This window comes from Rhinichthys klamathensis, unplaced genomic scaffold (assembly GCF_029890125.1).
Source record: "Rhinichthys klamathensis goyatoka isolate OS25496 unplaced genomic scaffold, OSU_Roscu_1.1 h1tg000192l_1, whole genome shotgun sequence".
NCBI lineage: Eukaryota > Metazoa > Chordata > Actinopteri > Cypriniformes > Leuciscidae > Rhinichthys > Rhinichthys klamathensis.
In genome coordinates, this window is record NW_026606718.1 from 1,627,000 (window position 1) to 1,651,300 (window position 24,301).

At 38.1% G+C, this 24,301-nt stretch overlaps 2 protein-coding genes across 4 annotated transcripts in view; one reads left to right on the top strand and one right to left on the bottom strand.

Annotated features, from left to right (window-relative positions):
• The window catches only part of n4bp3 (NEDD4 binding protein 3), a 29,564-nt gene extending 18,331 nt beyond the window's left edge, over positions 1–11,233 (top strand). For both annotated transcript variants that reach the window (XM_056262415.1, XM_056262416.1), the window contains exons 2-5: positions 3,046–3,489; positions 4,669–5,274; positions 6,166–6,429; positions 9,755–11,233. In XM_056262415.1, the coding sequence (XP_056118390.1) occupies positions 3,079–3,489; positions 4,669–5,274; positions 6,166–6,429; positions 9,755–10,312 (1,839 nt within the window). In that variant the 5' untranslated portion in view covers positions 3,046–3,078 and the 3' untranslated portion in view covers positions 10,313–11,233. The remainder of the gene's footprint in view (positions 1–3,045; positions 3,490–4,668; positions 5,275–6,165; positions 6,430–9,754) is intronic.
• A 2,711-nt stretch (positions 11,234–13,944) lies between these two features.
• Positions 13,945–23,557, bottom strand: rmnd5b (required for meiotic nuclear division 5 homolog B). Of its 2 annotated transcripts, none has more exons than XM_056262420.1 (10): positions 23,509–23,557; positions 22,526–22,704; positions 20,333–20,475; positions 19,685–19,822; positions 19,426–19,526; positions 18,584–18,750; positions 18,172–18,337; positions 17,312–17,414; positions 16,697–16,851; positions 13,945–15,821 (listed from the first exon to the last, which is right to left on the bottom strand). In XM_056262420.1, exons 2-10 carry the CDS (start codon positions 22,662–22,664, stop codon positions 15,758–15,760), a joined length of 1,176 nt encoding a protein of 391 aa, XP_056118395.1. In that variant the 5' UTR covers positions 22,665–22,704; positions 23,509–23,557; the 3' UTR covers positions 13,945–15,757. The 2 variants fall into 2 exon arrangements, with proteins under 2 accessions (XP_056118395.1, XP_056118396.1); XM_056262421.1 differs by having other exon boundaries at positions 23,447–23,541.
• Positions 23,558–24,301: the final 744 nt, after the last annotated feature.

The window sequence follows — 24,301 nt, forward strand, 5'->3', positions numbered from 1 at the left end:
TGCGTTTTAAAAGGAAGTATGGCTATCTGAACATAATCGTGTTCTTATACGGGGATATTAAGATATAGTCAGTGTTTACTCATGTTGTGACGCAAAGCGCCATCATCCATATATATCAACACTGAAATGAACTCAACTCAAAAACTATTTCCCGAGTCCCGACACGCCCACTTCCTTTCACATTCAGAGTGTAGTCACTTATAAGTTTCCCCATTAGAATACTTTTATCCAACCTGTCAATCATAAACTAAAGTGGCACTCCAAGTCATGGCATATTTATAATCGGCGCTTGCGCAGACGCAGGTCTTGTGCGGTAAGTGTTGTTGTTTGCTGAGTGCTGGGATGGCATAAAACAGAGGAGAGTCCAGCCACATCTCATGCATAAAATCATGAGGTGCTTTTTTGATCTCTCTATGGGTAAAAGCCAAAACTTAAGTGCCACACTTTTTTGCCTCTTCTATAACTATTTGCATAATCACTCGAGTAGCATAAGGCTGAATTTGGTAAATGATCATTTTGTTGATATAAGGAAGATCCTGGAGGGGATGCTGTGCTTAACTGTATGTGCTTGTAAGCGCGGTGTAATGGCATCTGGTGAAGCTGTTTATACATTGCTTGTTTTGTCTAGTTGTATGTCAAGTTGTATTTTGTCTAATTTTTCAGGGGAACAACAACACTTGTTATCAGAGAATATATCTTCAGATAAGTATTTGTCTTTCTTCATTGGCAAATATTAAGTATAAACAATATGAAGTTAAGTTCACCAAAATTAAGTGGTATTTTTGTCAAATTTTTCATGAAAACATAAAAAAACAAGACTTGTTTTCAGAGAATATAACGATACAAGATACTATAGGTACTATTTGGTTTGAAATTTACTTTGCATTCTATGTATGCAATAAATATGTATCCCTCCCGTTGCCTGATAGTAAAGTGACCATTGAATGTGCACTTCAGAATCTCGCCGGCAGTAGGTCATCCAGGTACTTTTTGACTAGGCCTACTGTGAATACTATGAATTCGGACATACTACTCGGCTCACATACTGTTTTTCGCCTATGTATGAAAGTAGACATATTCAGATGCAGCGTGTGAGCTTCAAAAAACAGTTTACACTAGCTACTCTTCACAAGTATGGTTATGCTCCAGCAGGAGGGTATTTATTATTTTATAAAGAGAACAAATCATAAGAATGATCAATTCTTTGATCTTTTGCAATAAAACAGCTATAAATCGATTTCTATAAACCCATCCCGTAACTTCTAGCCTAGGACAGAGAATTGATCTAATTTAACCTGTGAAGGATGGGCTTATGTAGAAGTCTTATGGTGTGTTCACACCGAACGCGAATTTAATTATTTGCGCGAGTAGATTACATACAAAGTCAATGCAAAAACGCGAATGTCTTCCGCGCAAGTTGAAAAATTTGAACTCGAGCGAATTTTCAAGCGTCTAACTAGACGCGTATTTGACGCTCTATTCGCGTTCGGTGTGAACACACCATTAGAGGCACATCAGCAAAAAACAACAACAACAAAAAAACAACATTTAAGGTCAGAAAGAGGGTGGAAAAGTTCATTAGTGTTTAACTAATAATAAAAACAACTTTAAGTACTATCATTATAATTGGTCTTCAGGAAACAAAAATCAGATAAAAAAAATGTATAGCATGACTCCTTTAATAGCCATAGGGTGAAGGTCACAGTGAGTAAATGTTTGCTTTGAGTGAGATGCACTAGACAAAAAGGAAACTCTCAGAGACGCTCTCAACAGGACCCAGAGGTGCTGAGTAGCGGTCTGGCAAAGTGCTGGAATATTTTAGGCCTTCAAGCAGATCCATTTCTCTGTATCAGCTTGACTGCATGTCAGAATCATAGGCCTAAGTGTTGTTCAAACAAGGTCATTATATTATTTATGACTTTTTCAGAGTCAGGGTTTTTCAGTCTTGTATTATTAGTTACAGAAATGAGTCCTACATGCATATGAGAAAGTGAGAGAGTATATTCACACTGGATGTGCCTGTAGAGGAGTGTATACACACGCAGAAACACTCGAGGTCATTGTATTTTATCTTTACAGCTGTTTGAGGCCAATAGCCTACTTTTACAGAAATGAGAGAGAAGGTCGTTGAAGTGAAATCAATACAGCCTCTTAATGAGGTTCTCTGGAAAGAGAAAATTGATTGAGAGGGAGAGTTAGAGAGAAACAAAGAGAAAGCAAGAGGGTGGCACTGCTAAACAGATATATTGAAACCGTTCGGAAGCAGGGCAGCACTGAGCGGAAATAAGTGGATCAACCTCACTTTGAGTGAGTTTTTCTTAGTAGGGAAAGATTAGTGATTACCAGAGGACATTGATTAATGCAACAGTATGGCAGTGTAAATTAAAAGTGGGTTTTTTCACGGCGCAAAAGCATCTGCCCTCATTTTCAGTGTATTTGGCTCATGGGATGATTCCCAGCTTGTATCATCTCAGTTATATAACAGACTTGTGAACTTCTGTGTGTACAGTAGTTCTCATTTCAAAGAGGAAAGCAGATGCTTTCAACCCATTTTCTTGTTAGACTACATGAATAAACAAGTGCTTATGGTGGCTGACATTTTGACATTAACTATTGTTTATACATAGTTTTATGAGCTTATATTTAGAGACTACAAACAACCTGCAACAGTATAGACTAACGGTCTCAGACCTTTGGACCCCACAATATATATATATATATATATATATATATATATAGCAGGTATTTTTATACAAATTTTTGTTTCACACACACCTGACCAAATGTCCTCTCAATGTAGGTTAAACAAGAACACACACACATATATATACATTACACACACATATATATGATATGTGTGTGTGTGTATATACTGTTGAAAATAAGTTGGATGGTAAGAGGAATATCTTAATTCATGATGTTGAACAAGAAGATGGATGCAACCAAAACTTGAAATATCAGAATATTCTGCAGAAGGATTCAGGTTTCATATTTGATCCTCTGAAGGGGTGTTCATTGTTTTTCCTTTCTCTTCCTTCAATTTAGAGATCCCAGTGGAGCCATTTGAACCAGTAACCAATGGCAACAGTCCAGGCCCTGTCCTTGAACCAGGACCCCAGCAAAAGCATCTGTGCCGTTTATCCGACATCCTCTTTGGCATCAGGCCGCTGCGTCATGGGAAGTGTAGGCAGCCTAATCGAGAAACCAGACGTGTCACCAACCAAGAGCAATAGAGCAGTTCCACAAGTATCAGGACGTCATAACCACGGCCTGCTCAAGAAGGGTTTCAACCAGAGAGAGCTGCTTAACTATCTGAACATAACCAAGAAGGAAGCGAAGGGCAGCAAACACATCATCTCTGGCACATCCTCCATCAAGAGAGAGCACAGGAGCGAGGAGAACGACATCTACACTAAGGTCTACCACCGAGATGGAAAAGAGCTTGATTTGGGAAAGAACTCACTTCCCATAGGTGGCAAGTTTGATAAGGTAAACGACTGTGAAAAAGTTATGCTTCGCTCATGTCATGTCAGAATTACAGCAATTGGGAGTTTACTAACATCAAACTTTGGTAACTCTAACCAATGGCAGAGATGTGGGGAGTGTTTGGGAAACCTGTCTGGAAACAGTTTCTAGTTTTGCTACTGTGTTTAATGACTCAATTATATACTTAAGCTTTATAATACTCACAAGAGCATATGGAGGTGAATTAATGTAGTATTTTTCTGGCATCAACAGTAACAAAGGACCAAATATATATTGTTAAAATACATATAATATAAATAGTTACATACATTTTTTTAATCTGTCACTCTGCATGACCAGTAATACAATTTGAAAAATAAAAAATATATTTGTTATATTTTACTAACTGTTTACTAACTGTACTGTTTTTTATTTATTACAATTTATAGTACACAGCTGAACACGATCATGAATGTATTCTAATTTTGTGTAAAACCAGCTAGTAAAAAATATAAAATTACTAAGCACCAAAAAAAAGTTAAAAATGTGTATTTTTGAGACTATGTTGAGACTAAAGATGTGACAGCAGATTTAATTTAAAAAAGACCTGAATGCAGCATAAATATGTAATATTATTTCATTAAGAATAATAAAAATAAACTTTAGCAGAAAAGTAAGGGTGAATTCATCAAAGTTATTGACTTTTTTACCCATCGACACTTGCTTCAGTAAGTATTCAACAAATCTCGGAAGGAGCAGGTATTAAAAACACACTTTACAATGACTGGATGAAAACAAGATGAATAGGTTCCTCGTTGTAGTTTCAAAGCCTGTCAATGAAATGCAGAAATTGTGACAGTGTTTCAAGTCCGGCTCCATAAAGGCAATATTTCTTCCTGAGGCAAGTGTAATTTATTGATAGGTGGGCTACTCCCCCCAGTCGCAAATGGAAATAAATCATATAAACTGTTCAGGCCAGCAGCATGTAGACTAACTGACTGGCTAAATTTATCTCTGTAATCAAATATGGTCCCCCTCAGGTGACGTTATTGAGCAGGAAACTCAGCGAGACAGAAGAAATATGGAAGTAAAAGTGGTCTACATTAAATTACTTTATGTTGTTTGGCATGGCTCCAGTATTTAAGTGTAAAGCTATTCTCCTGATGCTCATGCTGCAATTGACTTATCCCTGTCATTTCACAGCCACGTTTCAGACCGTCCGCCTTTAAACCGGTCACCCCCAAAAACTTCAGTTCCATGCAGAACCTCTACCCTTCCAAGTTGGAGGAGCTAGAGAGCGGCTTAACCAACAGCATGCATCCATCCTATGCCAAAGCAGCGCCCAAATCGCTGTCCACCTCTTCCTCGTCCTCCTCCCCTTCACGGCCAGGCATGAGCACCAGAAAAGGAGTTCTAGCAGCAGCAGCCCGGGGCCACAGCCAGGAAGAGGAGAACACGTCCGACTCGGGACACAACTCCATGAACAGCCTGCCGCCCTATCGGCCGCCGTTCCGCCCTCACTTGGGACAAATCAGCGCCTCTATGGGTCACATCAATCACATCGGCTCACTGGATCGCAGTTCGCTGGGCTCCAAGGGAGCCGCTTCCACAGTCACAGACGTGTCCTGTCACAGTATGGCTACGCTGAACCGCCTGCAGTGCTATGGAAGCGAGGCCCCGCCCCCCTACGAGCTGTCACACTCTATGGAGGACGTGGTGAGGGACCTGGAGGAACGCCTGCAGGAAAAGGAGCACGAGCTACGTCAGATGAGGAGGAACTTGGATGAGAGCGAAGATGCCATTGCACAGGTCAGCATCTGCAAGAACACATGATCTATTAAACATACACTACCGTTCAAAAGTTTGGGGTCGGTAAGATTTTGATGTTTTCAAAAGAAGTCCCTTTTGAAAGAAGTCTCTTATGCTTACCAAACGCTGCATTTATTTGATCAAAAATACAGTAAAAACAAAAACTTTATTACAAATGTGAAATAACTGTTTTCTATTTATTTTAAAATGTAATTTATTCCTGTGATGCAAAGCTGAATTTTCAAACATTGATGAATAAAAGTATTAATTTCTTAAAAAAAAACAAAAAAAACTTTTGAAGGGTAGTGTACTGCATTTAAAATGGGTTATATCATAAATTTTATATATATTTATAAAAATATTATATATATATATATATATATAAATATTTAAAATATATTTTAGTTTTTAACTTGAACTTTTTTTAGTTTTTAAATTAGTTTTTAAATTTAAGATTTAGATTTTATTCTAAAAATATATATTTCTTACAGAATGATGTTTAAATCATCTTAAATACAGACCTTAAAAACATCTAAAGTAAAAAATAACACTGAAAAACGAAACAAACCTGAAAACACTGAAAAACAAAAACAACAATCTTAGTGTTCACACAGAACACATTCTTCCATTCCAAAGCGCTACTTTTCCATTGTTTCTCTATGTAAACATCTGCTAGACGGATGTGTATAAACCGTTGCACTCACGTCTTTTTCAGCGTCTCGCACATGACACAGCGTTCTAAAAACGATGCGCTCGAGTTAAATCAGTTCAACTTTTAAAAAACGCATCTCGCATTTCTCAAAGCAAAAACATGTTCCGTGTACACAAAATTGGAATGACAAATAAAGCAGAAATTCAAAAATTCAAAACTGTGTTTGTGTGCTCCTGTAGGTTTTTGAAGGGAAGCAGCGGCTCTGGGAGAAGGAGGTTACAGAACTGAAACACCTGTACACTGCCAAACTGCGCCAGGTATCCCAGCAGTCCCAGCGTTCCCAGCGAAACCTGCAGCTGCAGCTGTATAAGGTACAGCAGGAACGCAACCGGCTGCAGGAGGACCTGGATTCTGTCAGGCTTGAGTGCCAGACCCTGAAAAGTCAAAGCCCAGCGGGACAAAGCCAGAACATTAATCCCCAGCTGGAAGAGACCCAATGGGAGGTATGCATTAAGTCAGAGCTATCTATTCAGAGCTTTGGGGATTTCAGAAAACTTTGCAGGAGATAAAAGAAAAAAGTAGCCTTTAGTTGGATGATAAATGAAGGGACGCATCATGTATTGGTTGTTTGTTTGTTCACGCTGACCATACTGTAAATCTAAATCAGATGTTAAGGGCTGACTGTCCACACTGTCATTTTACAAGCAACCAGAGCTGCTTGTTCAAACAGTGTAGCCAATATCTGATATATCAGTTGCCATAGTAATGACTTTTATGACAAAGGCAAAAAAAGAAATTAAAACGTCAATGTCTTTGTAGAGACCGAGAGAATGATGAATTATAGACATTTTGCCTCTGAGATTGTATGGGAATCTCATCACAGAGATTATAAGCATTCAAAAGACCAATTAAATTGTTAACAGATCACAACATACATGTAGGGGCTGTTTACACGACACCGTTTTCAACTAAAAACGTAAAACGTTTTGAAAACGATACTGTTATCGCCTCCGTGTAAACTACAAAAAAACCCCCGCAAATTTGTGAAAACGATGCGCATGCATATTACGTGTTCAGTCTATAGGTGCGTGGTGTTGCTTTACAAAGTGAGATCGCCATCTATTGGCCTGGCATGCATAATACAGAGTTTTTTCATCGTTTTCGTAGAGCCTTGTGAACGGGGATCGTTATGACAATGGTCTCTGTACGCAAAAAAATGCAAATGAAAAACTTTTCTGTTTTTAGTACATTGTTGTTGTGTAAACATACCCATAGTTAATCATCACATAAAAAAAAAACGTTATCATGGAATGACAGATAAAAACTACTTAAAATCTGATCTGACTGAGAATTTAAAGTCCCTGTAAAGTCAAAATTAAGTATGTGTTTTGAGTTTGTCACACCACAGAAAAATTAGTTATTAGTCACCCAGCCAAATTTGAATGATAAAAAAAGCCAGCAAGTACATAAAATAAGCTATCAAAATCTTGAAGAAATGAGCAGTATTCTCTGCTCTCAAACGCTGGGGGCGTGTCCACTGGCTGCGCTGAAACCACGCCCACTCGCGGGAAAGCTGCCGTCGACTCGCCACACTCAACTCTACAGCCGGAATAGATGCTCGCACGGTGGGCAGTGGGCACACGCACTGCCGATGACACCAGTTGTCGGCGCGACGGGAGGATGAAGGCCAGGCGGGAGTCGGTTCGGCCCCTCACCAGTAACAGCGGATTATCAGTGAATCCCTGACAGTTATCTCCGACGAAAGTTTATAAAACTATCCCGTGTAAAATGATCACTTACAGAGGCGGGTGTTGGCGGTGATCCTCAGCTCTCCATCAAGGTGGCTCTTCACAAAATTAATCCACTTCTTCTTGATGTAATCGTTTTTCGGAAATTTAAATAAGGACACCGATCTGTTTTGTACGTGATCCGGTGATCGCATCCAGGTAGTAGGCCTACGCATTTCCGTGACGAAGGCATAGCTAGTAGCTAGCAATCTGTAGGCTGTGTTACTAATAATAGTGCTGACAGTAACTCGCGATTGAGCGGCAAACTGATGTGAATGTGCTCTATTATTGTTAGGAGCGGCCAGCCTCAGCGGCTACAGTGCGTCATCAAGTAGGGGCGTGTCCAGGAGCTCAAGGGCTCCAGTGCGTCATCAAGCCCTGTTTTAGCCCCGCCCAGAAAATCCGGAAAATAGCAATGGTGAAAAACTGTTTAACGGTCTAACTCCACAAATCAGTACCTCACAGTTCACAGTCTTTGTAATATGTTTTAGCAACACATTTCTAACATTTATAATGTGTTTAGAATTTTTTTTTGAAATTGCCTTTACAGGGACTTTAAATGTATTTTCAAAAATCTGACTTTAATCAGATTTCTAACCACATAACTATTTGCTCAGTTCAGACATCAAACAACTAAATGGATTTGAATGAGTGACAGAAAGACAGATTTTTATTGCCTATCTGGACAAACCCCTAATAAGCCTAGCATTATTAAAACAAAGGATAAGAACTACAGCCTGACAGCTTCTTAGTCAAAATATGATTTGAGAATATTGTTCATATGTACACTCACCGGCCACTTTATTAGGTACACCTGTCCAACTGCTCGTTAACACTTAATTTCTAAGCAGCCAATCACATGGCGGCAACTCAGTGCATTTAGGCATGTAGACATGGTCAAGACAATCTCCTGCAGTTCAAACCGAGCATCAGTATGGGGAAGAAAGTTGATTTGAGTGACTTTGAACGTGGCATGATTGTTGGTGCCAGAAGGGCTGGTCTGAGTATTTCAGAAACTGCTAATCTACTGGGATTTTCACGCACAACCATCTCTAGGGTTTACAGAGAATGGTCCGAAAAAGAAAAAACATCCAGTGAGCGGCAGTTCTGTGGGCGGAAATGCCTTGTTGATGCCAGAGGTCAGAGGAGAATGGCCAGACTGGTTCGAGCTGATAGAAGGGCAACAGTGACTGAAATAACCACTCGTTACAACCGAGGTATGCAGCAAAGCATTTGTGAAGCCACAACACGCACAACCTTGAGGCGGATGGGCTACAACAGCAGAAGACTCCACCGGGTACCACTCATCTCCACTACAAATAGGAAAAAGAGGCTACAATTTGCAAGAGCTCACCAAAATTGAACAGTTGAAGACTGGAAAAATGTTGCCTGGTCTGATGAGTCTCGATTTCTGTTGAGACATTCAGATGTTAGAGTCAGAATTTGGCGTAAACAGAATGAGAACATGGAACCATCATGCCTTGTTACCACTGTGCAGGCTGGTGGTGGTGGTGTAATGGTGTGGGGGATGTTTTCCTGGCACACTTTAGGCCCCTTAGTGCCAATTGGGCATCGTTTAAATGCCACGGCCTACCTGAGCATTGTTTCTGACCATGTCCATCCCTTTATGGCCACCATGTACCCATCCTCTGATGGCTACTTCCACCATGTCACAAAGCTCTAATCATTTCAAATTGGTTTCTTGAACATGACAATGAGTTCACTGTACTAAAATGGCCTCCACAGTCACCAGATCTCAACCCAATAGAGCATCTTTGGGATGTGGTGGAACGGGAGATTCGCATCATGGATGTGCAGCCGACAAATCTGCGGCAACTGTGTGATGCCATCATGTCAATATGGACCAAACTCCCTGAGGAATGCTTCCAGCACCTTGTTGAATCTATGCCACGAAGAATTGAGGCAGTTCTGAAGGCAAAAGGGGGTCCAACCCGTTACTAGCATGGGGTACCTAATAAAGTGGCCGGTGAGTGTATATTGTACAAGTTGTGAAAATGACAACATTTTATTGATTTAATAGGTCTGCCAGAAGTCTGGAGAAATCGCTTTACTGAAGCAACAGTTCCGAGACTCTCAGGCAGAGGTCACACAGAAGCTGAGCGATATCTTCCTCTTAAAGACTCAGCTGCACGAGGCGCGTAATCAGATGCAGAGCAAGGACAGCCAGATCGACATGCTACAGATGGCCCTACAGGGTGCCCGCCGGAAATGCCCCTTGCCTGCTTTCGAGGACACTCGAGCGGATGCGGGTGAGACAGGAGGAGCCAGTGCCACGGAGGAGCGTCTCAGAGCTGAACTGCTGCTGGAAAGGCGCCAGAACGAGGCGCAGACTTCAGCTTTTGAAAATGAGAGAAGCACATGGCAGAACGAGAAGGAGAAGGTGATACGCTACCAGAAGGAACTGCAGGCCAGCTACCTGGAGATGTACCACAAGAACGAGGCCTTAGAGAAAGAACTGGCAATGCTGAGAGGGGGCCGGGCCAGAGTGGAAGAGGGGGGAGCAGGGGGCGGAGAAGAGGAAGCAAAGCCGCCCACTGGTCTGCCCTGGATAGAGAGGATTGAGTCCTCTGAAATCTGACTTTGCAAATGTTCTTTAGCATCTGAGATTAGATTGACGACAACAGCTCTGGATCCTGTTTCACTTCTGAGACAATGAATAAACTATAAATAAATAATCTACAAGTTTGACCAAAAAGTGTACCAAATAGAGGCGCAAGCTGAATATTATGCGCCGTTTTGTATCACAGAAAGATTGAAATGAATTTTGTTAAAAAATCTGAATCATCAAAACTATTCTTTTTGCAAAAATGAAATGATAAATAATCTGATTTTATTTTAAACACAATATTTGTTTTCAGATCCTAAATCATTTACAATGGTTTAATTAAAAACCAATAGATGCTTTAAAATTAGCTTTACTGGAGTGTTCTAGCACTATTATTTCATTGATTCTATATTTTGGGCTTTAGGTACTGGATAATACAAGACATCATATTATTCAAAGAATGAAATCAGTTAAGTGTGCATTCTCTAAATGCATGATGCACTTTAAATGCACACAACTCATGAGTTGTCCTTTGCATTGGAAAACATGTCAACAGCTGATCCATATAGAAGCATTTCTGCTACTATGTCTATTGATGTGTGCTGCTGGGTTTTTCTGTTCTTTTGACCCAAGATGTTTATATCTGCATGAATGTGAAACGAAAATTCTGGTAAGTTTGATGCCATTGTGTGCACAGGACTGTGGAAAAGTCTTCAGTGATCGTAAGGGTGTGAAAAACTGTGACTTAATTGATAAAAACTACTGAATATTTCATATTCTGTTTCATGTAATAATTGTATAGATTTGTACTATACACGTATGGTGTTCTTTACCTCAAACTTGCATAAACCTTGCCATTTCCTTTAAATTGACTGAAGATTATTACCCCCTTGTTCTGTAAAAAAGCTCTAAAATGTGTCTTCCAGGTAATGTAAAATAAAAGTTTAAAATGTGTCTTCCAATTAGTAGTTTCTTTCACATACACTATATTTTATTATGTTAATAAAAGTCGTACCTTATCAAACCTTAATCAGTGTTTTCATTGGGCTGGACTCCAAGCCCAGACAGAAACGGCAGGATATGCAGAAAAAACCTGCAGATTCGAATGGACCAGTACATGAGTCCAACCCAATTGAAACATTTTTATTTTTGCTTTTATAATCAGATTGGTGGTAAATACGTAAAAGTATGTGCGATCCATTTAAAGATAGGCTATGCTACACCATTTTATAACATCTCCCGAATTAGACACGCCCCCTCTTTACAAACCTCCCGCTTCGGTGTAACCAGGGGCGTAGCTAGGGACATGCGCATTTCGCTCTGCTTCTGTTTTCAAGCGATTTTCACTTTTAAAGCTACCTCCGTCCAGCAATGAAATGTTTTACCGATGTTCACTCTCTCTTGCGTCTTCTTTTTTTATTCTGTCGCTGTGTTCTCTTTTTTTTCTGTCAACCTATTACTTTTATGCTGTTGCAAACCAGACTGTAAGAAAAGAAACTCACGAAAGTCCAAATTCATTTATCGCGCTTCCGGCTTCCCACTTACGACGTGCAAAATGATTGACAGCCAGAAAGCGCCTTCTGATTGGCAAAAAATAATAAGAATTTCATATTTTATTTTAGGTAGGCTATGTCACAGAGTTCTGCTGCGTGATATCTCAAAACAGGTATTTCCATATGAGAAGAAATTATCCCAAAAAAATAATAAACAAACATGTAAGGTGCAGTTGTGGGAATCCATGGGCCTGCTCTCAGAGGAAGAATGTGACTCAACAAGGCACTGCACACCTGCACATCAGATTCATCTTTACCGAGAGGAATTTTGTGCTCCATGGACCAGAATGGGCCATTGTCACTCGGACAATAAGGAGTCTGTCTATTCTGTCTTCAGGTAGAGACTATTATGTTGCTCCTTCAGAATCAAGAAGTTGTTCGGTATTAAAGGGGTGGTTGATTATGATTTCACTTTTCTAACTTAAATTAATAATGTTGCTGTTTGAGCATAAACCACATCTGCAAAGTAACGACGCTCAAAGTTCAAAGCAAAGGAAGATATTTGCTTTTAAAGAAATCGTTTTTTAAGGACTACAACAAACGGGTGGTAGGGACTACAAGACATTCCTCCCGGGTTAGTGACATCACCAACTCTAGAATTTACATAAACCCCGCCCCCCGGAACACGATTTATAGATTGTCATGACAGAATATACTAATCAATGACTAGAAGATAGTTAACTCCACATCAGCTACATAAATTCATCAGCTAACCATTCAGAAATGTCCTGTTGCATTCCACGTTGTCACTTCTTCTTGAGTCTCTCCATCATTGTCTGACTTCGGTTTGAACATAAAAGGCTAAAAGTTTTTGAAATTTTCAGTGCATGTCTGTGTGAGGTAAAAGCTTTTACTGTCTATGGGTAAAAGTACACGAGCTTTTGAAGCTCCGCCCTTTTTTGCTGGGAGCAGCAGCTCATTTGCATTTAAAGGGACAGACACAAAAACGGTGCGTTTTTGCTCACCCTCAAAAAGTGACAATTTTAACATTCTATATACAAATATCTGTGGAGTATTTTGAGCTAAAATTTCACATACACACTCTGGGGACATTATTTTATTTCTTGTGAAAAGGGCATTATACCATCCCTTTAAAAGTGAGAAAAGCAACAACAGGGCTAAGTTTAAAAACTAGCCTTTGAAAAAATATAAATACGTAAAACATGAAACTTTTTTTCAAAAAAGGAAAAAATACTGCTGTTTTATCTCATCTATATTCATAGCTTTCCCCCCTAGGGTTCATTATCTAGTTAAGCTCTCTTTATTTATGCACCATGACCAGATTTAAGAACCACTGCAGTAAGACGAAAACCCTTTAAAGTTTTTTATAAAGGTTTGTGAGAGTTAGATCCTTAATGGGAAAAACATACATTTTGCTGTACGTTATGGTCACAATTTCAAAGGCATTTTTAAACAGATTGTCAACTTTTTTTTATTACAACAAAAACTAAGCTTTAAGAAATCAAAACAACTTCTGCTAGTCGTCTTTTTAAAAAAAAATGTATAAATCCCAGTAAATAAAATGCTGGCCGTTGTGACTAGTGGGATGTCTTGAAATGGTGAGCCCCTATAGCTTCTCCAGTGAACTGAGGTTTCCCTCTTGTGGGAGTAAAGGGTCAACATCTCATTGAAAACAGTTTGCTGGCTATTGTTTTCAAGTTTCAGTAAGGAAATATTTTTATGTCCATTACATCAACAAATAAATAATCAAAGTCAGTTTATAGTGAAGCAAAGAACATGTCATAAACCATTAACCTACAACAATTGTTATGAACATGCACTACCATTCATAACTGTTTTTAAATAAGTATTTTATGCTCACCAAGGCTGCGTATTTGATAAAAAAATCCAGTAAAAACAGTATTACAGCCATTACTCCAGTTTTCAGTGTCAAATGTAAAAATCTTTACTCTCACTTTTGATCCTATATAAGCATTGGATTTGGATTATTGCATATTGATAGTAAAAAAAGATAAATGATTGCATAATAAAATACGATATAACATTTTCTAGAGGTACTTTTAATGCTTAAAAACTGCATCATGCTTCAGAGGGCTAAAATAAGAAATATTATAAAACTTGTGTGTAGAGGCAGACAGAAAACTCAAAAGCTGAGTATAAATCTTTTTATTATTTGATGCAAGTATAATAAACATACTGTACTGTTAGAAGATAAATATTTACAATAGTTGCCTTGCAGTTGTTAGTAGAGAAAGCAGAGTCATTTCTCAATCACTGAATGAAAACACTTCCATAAACTCACTATACTCTGCTTTGATCTTACAAATTTCAGGGAGGTAATAAATGATTGTCTACTAAAAGAAATAACAGACAACGTTTATTATCAGCACGTCAGTGGCCACACAGCACTCACACACCTCGTAAAGGCTTTAAACAATAGGACAGCCTTTGCCTTTACCAAAATAGAGGGGGGGGGGAATCAGACATCGTTTGCTGAAGAACATAGGTGTGCTGGTACATGCCCGACCTTCGAGAATGTCAAAGAGCTCTGGGACAGCTTCTCTCTCTCTGATAGGTGACTGAGTCTCAGGTCTGGATCACATCTGTCAGAAAAGCTTGAGGTGGGCAGGGTTTTGAAATGTCATTTTCATTCAATCACTGTAAAAGGGCAATTTACAAACCACACATTCCGCTTCGGCATGCACATTTCCAGATATCGATCTCAAAGTGGAACGGAACAATTAGCAGCTACATTGTGTTAAAGCCAGTGAGCTTTTGATGAATATCCTGAGGGATACAATATTATTCAACGGTCTCCCTTCACCTATACAGATATAAACAGTGAACTTTACATTCAGGGATTATGCGAAACATCTGGAAAGTCTCATCTTTATGGGGAACGTCAAAACACAGTCAGTCTACCATCAAATGTACATTAACGGGCATATAGTTTCATTACGTTATGCTGGCAAAGATTCAATCGCTAATGCAACTGTCCGCAGAGGATGCATTTCTCGAATCAGCGTGTGTGTTTTGATTATGTAAGCAGAGGAGCCCGAAGCTGTGAGAGCTAATGTAAGCCCAGTCCAATCAGTGTGTGCAAGTGTTTAAATACATTACATATGTAATTATACTAATGAAAAGTTATACCATCACAAATCACTGCTGTATATTTATTAAACTAAAAAACAAAACAAAAAACAGAGCAAGACACATATCTTGGACAAAGAGGTTTCCTCTGACATCCAACCAGCGCAAGGAACAAGATCACAATCTGCACGCACAAATCCTCTGATCTCTGATGAATATTCACACTGATGCACTAATCAAAACGCCATTCACTCCAATTACAGCCTTTATTACATTGGGAAGAGAGACGTCATTTGTTTAGAATCAACAGGCACCCGTTCACCAATCCTTATTTTTATTCTGTCATTCTTAATATACATACTGAAAACCCATTTCAATCACGTACACGTGCAAAGAATCCCCGTTCATGTATTTAAATGTGATCTCAAAAGAGTAAACTGTGGATATTTTCTGGCAAGAAGTCACCCACACAGATGCATCACGCCCATTCGCTTAATAAAAGTCACAAAGAAAGAAAAAGAGAGGTGTTATACCATGGAAACTTAAAAATACTCTGCAATTAAAATAAATGAAGAGGAAGCGAAATGCGCACACACATACATACTCATAAAAGCCTGTTTATACTAGGCCATGTTAACAAATGAATGATCCGCACAATCTTTTCCTCGTTGGGTACACTTACTGACTCGGGTTCTACAGGTATGTTGCCATGGCCACCGGCCTCTGTCAACTAAAAGCTTTGGAGAGGGAGGTGGCGTCATGGAGGAGAAGCAGCCACAGAAGGCTCGTCATGCCAGTGAATGAGGATCATTCTAACTGCGGCTCCAAGAGGCCTTTTCAAACACGTCATTCGGCTACGCTCCGAAAAAATACATCAGAAGAAGATCTGTTTGGCATCTGATGGATTCTGCTCCATAGGACAATATGGACATTTAAGCCTGGGAAGAGAGTTTAAGACATGGTCAGTGGGGAAAATAATACATTTATAACTGAAAACATTGAAGAACCACAATGAAATTAGTTCAAAAGGTGAAGTGTGATTAACAGCACCAAACAACGGTTGCCAAGGTATTGCAATGTGGTTGCTAATAGGTTCTCATGCTTGAATGTTCAAAAACACCTTATTCTTCATATATTTTACATTGTTGCAGCACCTCTCTTCCCAGTCTGTCAGTAACGCTCTGTTTAGTTCCTGTCTCTACGAAGTCCCTCCTTCCAAAAAGCGCAGTGTGTTCAAATTGGTCAGATGGACCAGCGTGTTGTGATTGGTCAATAGCTTCAAACGTGTTTCGTAAATGTTACTCCCCTTACCATAAAAGAAAGTTTCAACACACTACTAACACAACTCAACCAGGCATCGTCTCTTTGTTTTGCATTGCCTTGGGCGGGAATGATTGGAATGAGGAATATTGTGACGTGTACAATCTCGCAAGAAAACTCAGGACTACAATGGAGGCGTTTCAGGGAGTTCAGAAACAGTGTTTACTGATATAGAGAATAATTCGCTTTGGAATGACTGTTTTGCAGACCTTTTTCATGCTCAAACAGCAACATTACATACTAAAGAAGGTTGAAAATGTAAAAAAGCATAATAGGTCCTTATTAACATTAAAATAATGACACACTTCATCTTTAAAAAGTGCAGAAAAGCTTAATCTGTCAATTACCACTACTGTTGGTAGCAACAACAATTTTTAAATCATCAGGCATCAGGTCTGGGGTCAGTTTGCCAGCACAGATTAAACTTTAAAAGTAAATGTAGAGTGAAGTACACTTAATTTGTGTCTAGGTGATGCATAAGTCAGAGTCTTACTTTCCAGCATTGGTGAGTTTGTTAAGAGCATCTCTGGATATGACATGTCCACAGATGAGCTTCATGGGTGGATTGCTCTCTGATGTCTGCTGCCTCAGGATAGGACAGGCAAACACAGAGTGATACCAACACTTCTTTCCCAGGTCTATTTCAATCTAACACACACAGACACAAACACAGAGCAGGGATGAATAGATAAAGCATTAATGTCTTTGAAATGACCACAATTATTCATTATTAAGTATAAATTAGCAGATGTATTCGCCAATCATTGGCCAATAAAAAGGAAGCACATATCAGACATGGATATAATTAATTAATCCAGTTTATTTTATGTTTTAGTGTTTTCTGTTTATAATAACTTAGAACAGTCTGAATAAGGAGATGAATAGAATGTGTAGTTTATCAATTATTTGATAAATCAAATAATTCTTATTGTGTTGTATAATTAATTATCAGGGTTTACAAAAACTTGGTATCAGTAAATCTTGTTCCAAGTCATTAGTACATCCCTAATTATAAACATTTCACATTACAATTCATACAAGTAAAATATTTAAACAAAGACATTTAAAACCTTTAGATCAAGCATTAAAGGTAAAGAGATAGACTTACTGGGAGCTCATCCTTGTGTGTCCAAACACCGCTGCACTGTCTCTGTTCAATAACCTGTTTGATGTTCATGAGAACAGGCAGCGCCATACAGCCGGAAGCAAAACTGATGGAGAGTCAGAAAATCAAAACAGGATTTAGTAATAAAGCATATATAATTCAAGCTAAGAAAAGCTTTTACTGCCAATACAAATAGCAAGTAATTGCCTAAAACAGAGTACGACTGTCAATCGATAAATTTTAATCTAATTCATTACATGACGTGCCGAATTGCAATCGAACATATACATCAAGATGTACAGAGAAAAGCCACCCATGGAGTTAGATAAACTGCAAAAGTTTAAAAGTTTTACAAAAGATTTCTATTTCAAATAAATGCTGTATTTTTTAACTTTCATTTCAACAAACAATTCTGAAAACAAAAATATTAAACAGCACAACTGTTTTCAACATTGATAATTAGAAATGTTTCTTAAAGAATCAAATCAGCATATTAGAATGATTTCTAAAGGATCATGTGACATTAAAGAATGGAGTAATAACTTCTGAAAATTACATTTAAAAATATATTAAAATAGAACATTTAAAAATATATTAAAATAGAACATTTTAAAATATATTAAAATAGAACATTTTAAATGCAGTAATATTTCACACAAGAGACTTTCAAAAACAAAATCTTCCATCCATCAATCTTCTTCCGCTTATCCGGGGCCGGGTCGCAGGGGCAGCTTGTATAAAGACTTGAAGACATGAATGAATTCAGACGTTCTTCAGAAGGCCTGACATCCAAGTAATCATTGGTTAGGGCCTATGTTTAAAATCCTACACGATCAGGAGAGATTTAAGACTTTTGTTCTGACCTGACACTGAGTGGGGACTCCACAGAGAGTCCAAGCAGGGCGCAAGCGTCCCGTGTGAAGATGTTACAGATCTCTGCCCACTGATCCGTCTCCAGCAGACTGCGGTACGGAGAGTTATCGATCCCATGGCGGAGGTACACTAGACTACCCATTAAGATCTGAATATCTAGAGAGCACAAACAAACAAGGCTCAGATGTCATCTCAGACTTTGTTCGTAACAATGAATCAGGTAGTGTAATACAGCTGTCAATTCATTAAGAACTTTAAAATTAACAAAATAACTGCTTCAAGTAATGACATTACAGGTAAAACAGCCTCAATTGTGATTTGGCTCCACCCATGTTTACATAAAAGCCTTGTTGAGGTTAAAGATGTAGTTTTTCATCAATTCATGGCTGAACTTTTCCTCACCTCTCTGATGCTGTGAGGCAAACGGTTGGAAATGCCGTGCGTACTGTAAAGCTTCCTGCTGTTTGCTGATGCCCCCGTTGAGCAGGCTGATGAAATAGAGTCTGTGAAGCTTGAACTCAAGGGTGCTGTTCAGATCCAGCAGCCTCTGACGGTTTGTCACCGCCCACCTACCACAGCAATCATACAACCAAAATAACCATTAGAACCACTAACCTGAAATACAAACCAATATTGTAAGCCACACCCCATCCAAATCAATGTTCTGAAGAAATCCAGGGTATGTTTAAAGACTGAGAGGATGTGCATAGATAAACTACCATACAAAAGTTTGGGGTCAAGTAAGATTATTAACATATTAAAAGAAATCTCTTATGCTTTCTAAGGCTGCATTTATTTGATTAAAACAAAAAACAAAAATAGAGTAAAACAGTAATATTGTGAAATAGCATTACCATTTAAAAGAACTGTTTTAAAATGTAATTTATTCCTGTGATGGTATATCTGAATTTGAAGCAGCCATTAGAAATCATTCTTATCTGCTCAGTTGGTGCTGGTTTTATTATTATCAATGTTGAAAGCAGTTGTGCTGCTTATTATTTTGTGGAAACCATGATGCCTTAGAAATATAAAAAATAGAAAGTTTAAAAGAACAGCATTTTTTTTAAAAACATAAATGTCTTTACTGTCACTTTTGACCAATTTAATGCATCCTTGCTGAAGTATTAATTTGAAAAAAAAAAAAAAAGAACTTTACTGACCCAAAACTTTAGAAATGTAGTGTACATGAGGATAAAATAAAAAATAAAAGTGGGCAGTAGAAAGCAGACAGACAGGACACATACTCTAAAGCTGGTCTGAGATCTTGTGTTCTTAAAGCCTCTAAAATGCGGTTGAGCTCCAGAAATGGCTGTTTCATGCTCATATCGATTACTACACCAGACTCCTGTGAAGTCAGATTGAAACACTCAATGTCAATGCCAGGATCAAATTGTCAACAAAATACAAGCGCTTATACATCCAGAGGTTAACGTACATATGAAGTACAGCAATGTTTACAGAAATGCACACTCATTTTTAGAATAATACAAAAGAAAAGCATACCTGGCAGAGGTCCTCTGCAACACTCAGCATGCCTTGTCGATACAGGTGCTCTACGATAGTTTCACTGAGGTATTTCTGCCTCTCTGGAGAGTCCCAGACATTCTCAGCTACAACTGCACTCACCTCTGCATCAAAGTTCTGGACAAGAGAACACAGCATTTAATACACATTTTCAAACACACATTATTTACTATGGGAAATCATACTACAAGGCTAATTTCATTATCAATGTAGTATAGAATTTGAGCAGTTGTTTATCATTTTTATCAAAGAAAGTAGAAAGCAGTCAGAAACTACTGGCAAAAGAGAGGAGGAATGGGACTGGGAATGTCCAAGGCAGTAATATTTCAATAATGTAACAACATATTTTCATGTTCACAGTTCTCTCATGCCAGATAATGGTCACATGGCTGCAGGTAAACAACTAAAATATTTAACCTTTTATTAGTAAGTGATTTATTTTAGCATTTTTATGGTTTAATTATTTATTAGCTTTCATCAATCAAGAACGACCTTAAGTTCCCTCACGAAACTACTAGGGGTTCGCAAACCCCAGTTTGGGAAACCTTGACTTAGATAAACTGTTTAATGTGCTGTTAATATTGATGTAATTTAACAACATAAACAATTCAGATATCAAACTCTTACTCTGTCAATCGCTTTTCCCACTTTCGACACACTGCCATGGATGTCCTTATGCCTTGAGGCGAGCATCTGCACAGTTTCTTTTATTTCCTTGCAGCACTGGGCCATTGTTTGATGGAGCACTGACAAATCCGCATCCTGAACACCTAGAGTAGAAACGGAGTACAATGAAATATAACAACTAAGCGAACTTTGATCTAAACAGACATATCTACTGTGACTCATCTATGTAACAGAGTTATGCTTATGTAACTATCTACAAACCTAACGTGTGGGCTAGAGGTTATTCAGCTAAACATTGCATGTTTGTTTGCACTGCAGGCTATTATTTATGCAGGCATCTAAAGTATACCTATTGTTCCTGACTTAATGTCACTGAATAGGCTTTTTTCAAAGCTGAAAAGGCACTTGGTTGACTTCCTCCTCCTCCTCCTCTTTAGACTTGTTTTCATATACAAGCATTGACATATGAATCACTCTCTCACAAGTTGATAACAGGCTTTCGGAGCTAAAAAAAGAAAAAAAGAAGTACCACTGTACCACAAATTTACCACAGTATGATACCATCATTTAGCAAATTTCAGTACCAATGTGGTGCTATTCAGCAGATGAGGCTTTGTAATTATTTTCTATCACAAATGAAAGGAGGAAGGAAATGAAAGAAATACCATATCCTTCTACAAATTAACTTTTGTCCCTTGTCTTTATACATATGTACATATAGGTAACACTTTGTGTTACACGTTACATGTAGTTAACACAGTAATAACTATGAATTATGCATAATTACATGGGTAACACTTTACAATAAGGTTTCATTTGTTAACATTAGTTTATGTTTTAACTAACAGGAACTAACCATGAGCAATACATTTGTTACTGTATTTGTTAATATTTTTTAACGTTAGTTAATAAAATACAGATGTTCATTGTTTGTTACTTCACAGTGCATTAACTAATGTTAAAAGTCCCCCTGTAGTCAATAATTTTATCTCTTAAAACTCATCTTTGATCACCAAAATGACATATTTAAATGTTTTTTCCTGTGAAAAAAATTATTTATCCCATAAAATAGCTTGAATCCAACTCCACAACCTTGCTTCATTTAGTATACACGGAGCCATGAATATGCTAATTAGCCCCGCCTCCACTCACGCCAGCTCACAGATTCACTCGGCCAACTTACTGAGGTAAACGCTGCACAATGATTTTGCTCTTTACAATGTCGGACAAATAACGGTAGTTACTATGATTAGCCTTTTGCTTGACTATGTTATCAAACAGCTAATAATGTGTTGCTAAAGTTACACAAACTATGTTCCCATTAACCATCTCAGTCTGCCTTCTAACAATCATTTGAACAACTCAGAACGTCAGTGGAGAAAGGCATTTAGTTCATAATAACATCATACACCTGCTACATTACTAAATCTACCCGAATTTTCATATCAACAAAGAAATATACCGGGATAACCTGGCATCTTTTGAGACTCCCCTTCTAGTTCACTGTTAATGATATGCTAAAGACCGCCGCCACGTTGATGTGATTGGTTGCAAGGTAGTTTGTGACGTCAGAAACACCAGCGATTTTAAAACTCGTTTTTGAGACTGTCTTTTTCACTGCAGTTTAAGGAGAAAATAATCAGCAATGGCTCAGCACATTAAAAACACCACACAGACATATAAACAACATTAAAAACTTGATTTTTCACCACTAGGGGACTTTAACAAACACAACTTTTGTTTTTAATAAATATATTAGTAAATGTTGAAATTACTTAACACTAAGAAAGATTAATAAATGATGTAGAAGTGCAGTTCATTATTAGTTCATGTTAACTAATGTAGTTTAGTAATGTTAACTAATGAAACTTATTGTAAAGTGTTACCATTACATGCAACCAACCCTAAACCAAGCCCTAACCCTTTAGCATGTACATGTAGTTTATTAAAATGACTCACTTCTTAAATGTAAAATTAAACTCTAACAAGGACACCTTACAATAAAGTGTAACTACACATATATTCTGACTGATGTCACATGCGCATCATTCAAATGAATCTCCAAGCCTTGATTTCATCAGTCACCAATAGCGGTTTTGTTGCCTAAGGTATAGATATCGAACTACCAGAGATCGAACTGCTCATTTTGTACCAAAGCACAAATTATGGTGTCCAAGCAGACTCCGAGCTCACCGTAGGCAACCAATCGACTCCTCAGCTCACAGACGTTCCTCAGGAGTTCATCCAGCCGTTCTTCTGACTGATGCCCATACGTGACAAACCTGTGTAGCACCTTCTCGAGCTCCCGTTCCACACACGCACACTGCTCCATCAGCACAGCCGTTACAGCTTACACACACACACACAACGTCCTGCAAAACAACATCAAATAAAAGTCAACCTCAATATACAGATTACACACCTACTCCATTAGGTGTCTACAAACACATATTTAGGCTGTCTGTTCCAGGAATTAGTTGCATAAAACACAAAATGCAATAACATAAATTTGGTTATCATCTGGTTCAGGTTGGTATGATGAAACTTAGGACTATATATTATATAGCATGACTGAGACTGTGTTGATTAAATCAAGCCAATGGTTCAGTAAATGGATTCCAGGCAAGATTGCCAAAAAATCAGACTGACACCTTGAGTAAAAAAAATATATATATATATATATATATATATATATATATTTACATAGAATCTAGTATAAAAGCAATACTGCATTAATGCATAATTAAGCAATCATAAACAACAGAGAATTTCTCGGTTTAAAACAAATGTATAAAAAGCCTCTGCCGGGGTCAGGATTATGCAGCCCAAACACTGCATAATGTCTGATGAGCTAAAATAGCTAACATCTATCATTCTCAGTTTATTTCAACTGTTAGAGTAAGCCACTGCAATGACATTTATGTCAACTTGAAGAAAACTGAAAATTGTTGAAATTGTGCGTTGACATTAGATACTACAGAATCAAAACAATCAGTTAGCTTGTTAGCATAACCGGGACAACATCAGGCAATTGGAACGAGTCTCAAACTCGCAAATTCAACATGTTCTTTGACGCTAACGATGGTATTTAAATCACATCAGCCTAGTACTGACCCCGAACGAATTTTAGAAGGTTGTATCAAACGCGTAAATTAAATAATACATGATGTTCTTGCCTGTTTTGACACCACTTCACCAGCAGACGTCCCTGAAGCGAGGCAGTGGGTCTGTTCTTCTGGAGTGACGTGCGTGTTTGACGCTCTGCTGCCACCCGCGGCATGGAGGTGTAAATGGATTTACCTCAAAAGTAAGATAAACAAATGCAAAACCAGTCTATGGGTAAAACACACACTTCCGATACATGTGTAGTACAAATCACAACAAGTTTGATGGTCTTGGATGGTTTAAGGTGGTTTCCCAGTCCTACTAGTTTAAAAGTTGTCTAAAAAACCAGGCACCAGACTGGAGACCATCTAAAATCAGCAAACTAGAAGGGTTTAATGTAAAACAAACATATATGAAGCTGTAATAAACAACTATCTGAGAAAATATGCCTGTACTCAGGGACTTCAATTATATAAACTTATGGGGGGGACTAGTATAGAGGATTTTCACTGGACCTATTGCAAAATATTGTATCATACAACAGCTCTTTACAACTGATAACATGTCAAGTTAAAAACAAGAAAAATGTCTAGGATATATGCAAATATATAATGCTATGTCTTTGACTCTTGATTTTGTCATTTTTGAACGATGACATTGTCAGCAATCATTGTTGAGCATTTGATAGTGTGATACACATATACCCAATAAGGACAAAAAAACATGGCAAACTGGTGTCTATTGTAAAATTTTACTTATAATATTTATTATGCACAAGGTACAGTACAAAATCATGGGGCTCTAACATGGCAGCAATCTTTTTGCCCAAATGTCCTCAGGAAACGGTCATCTGCATTTCGTCCT

Excerpts from the sequence above, each read along its gene's own strand:
- rmnd5b (XM_056262420.1), bottom strand. The coding sequence starts at position 22,664 with ATGGAGCAGTGTGCGTGTGTGGAACGGGAGCTCGAGAAGGTGCTACAC. Across the intron at positions 20,476-22,525 it reads GAGTCGATTGGTTGCCTACG|GTGTTCAGGATGCGGATTTG; the intron begins GTGAGCTCGGAG and ends TTTCTACTCTAG. Across the intron at positions 16,852-17,311 it reads CACACAAGGATGAGCTCCCA|ATTGAAATAGACCTGGGAAA; the intron begins GTAAGTCTATCT and ends TGTGTGTGTTAG.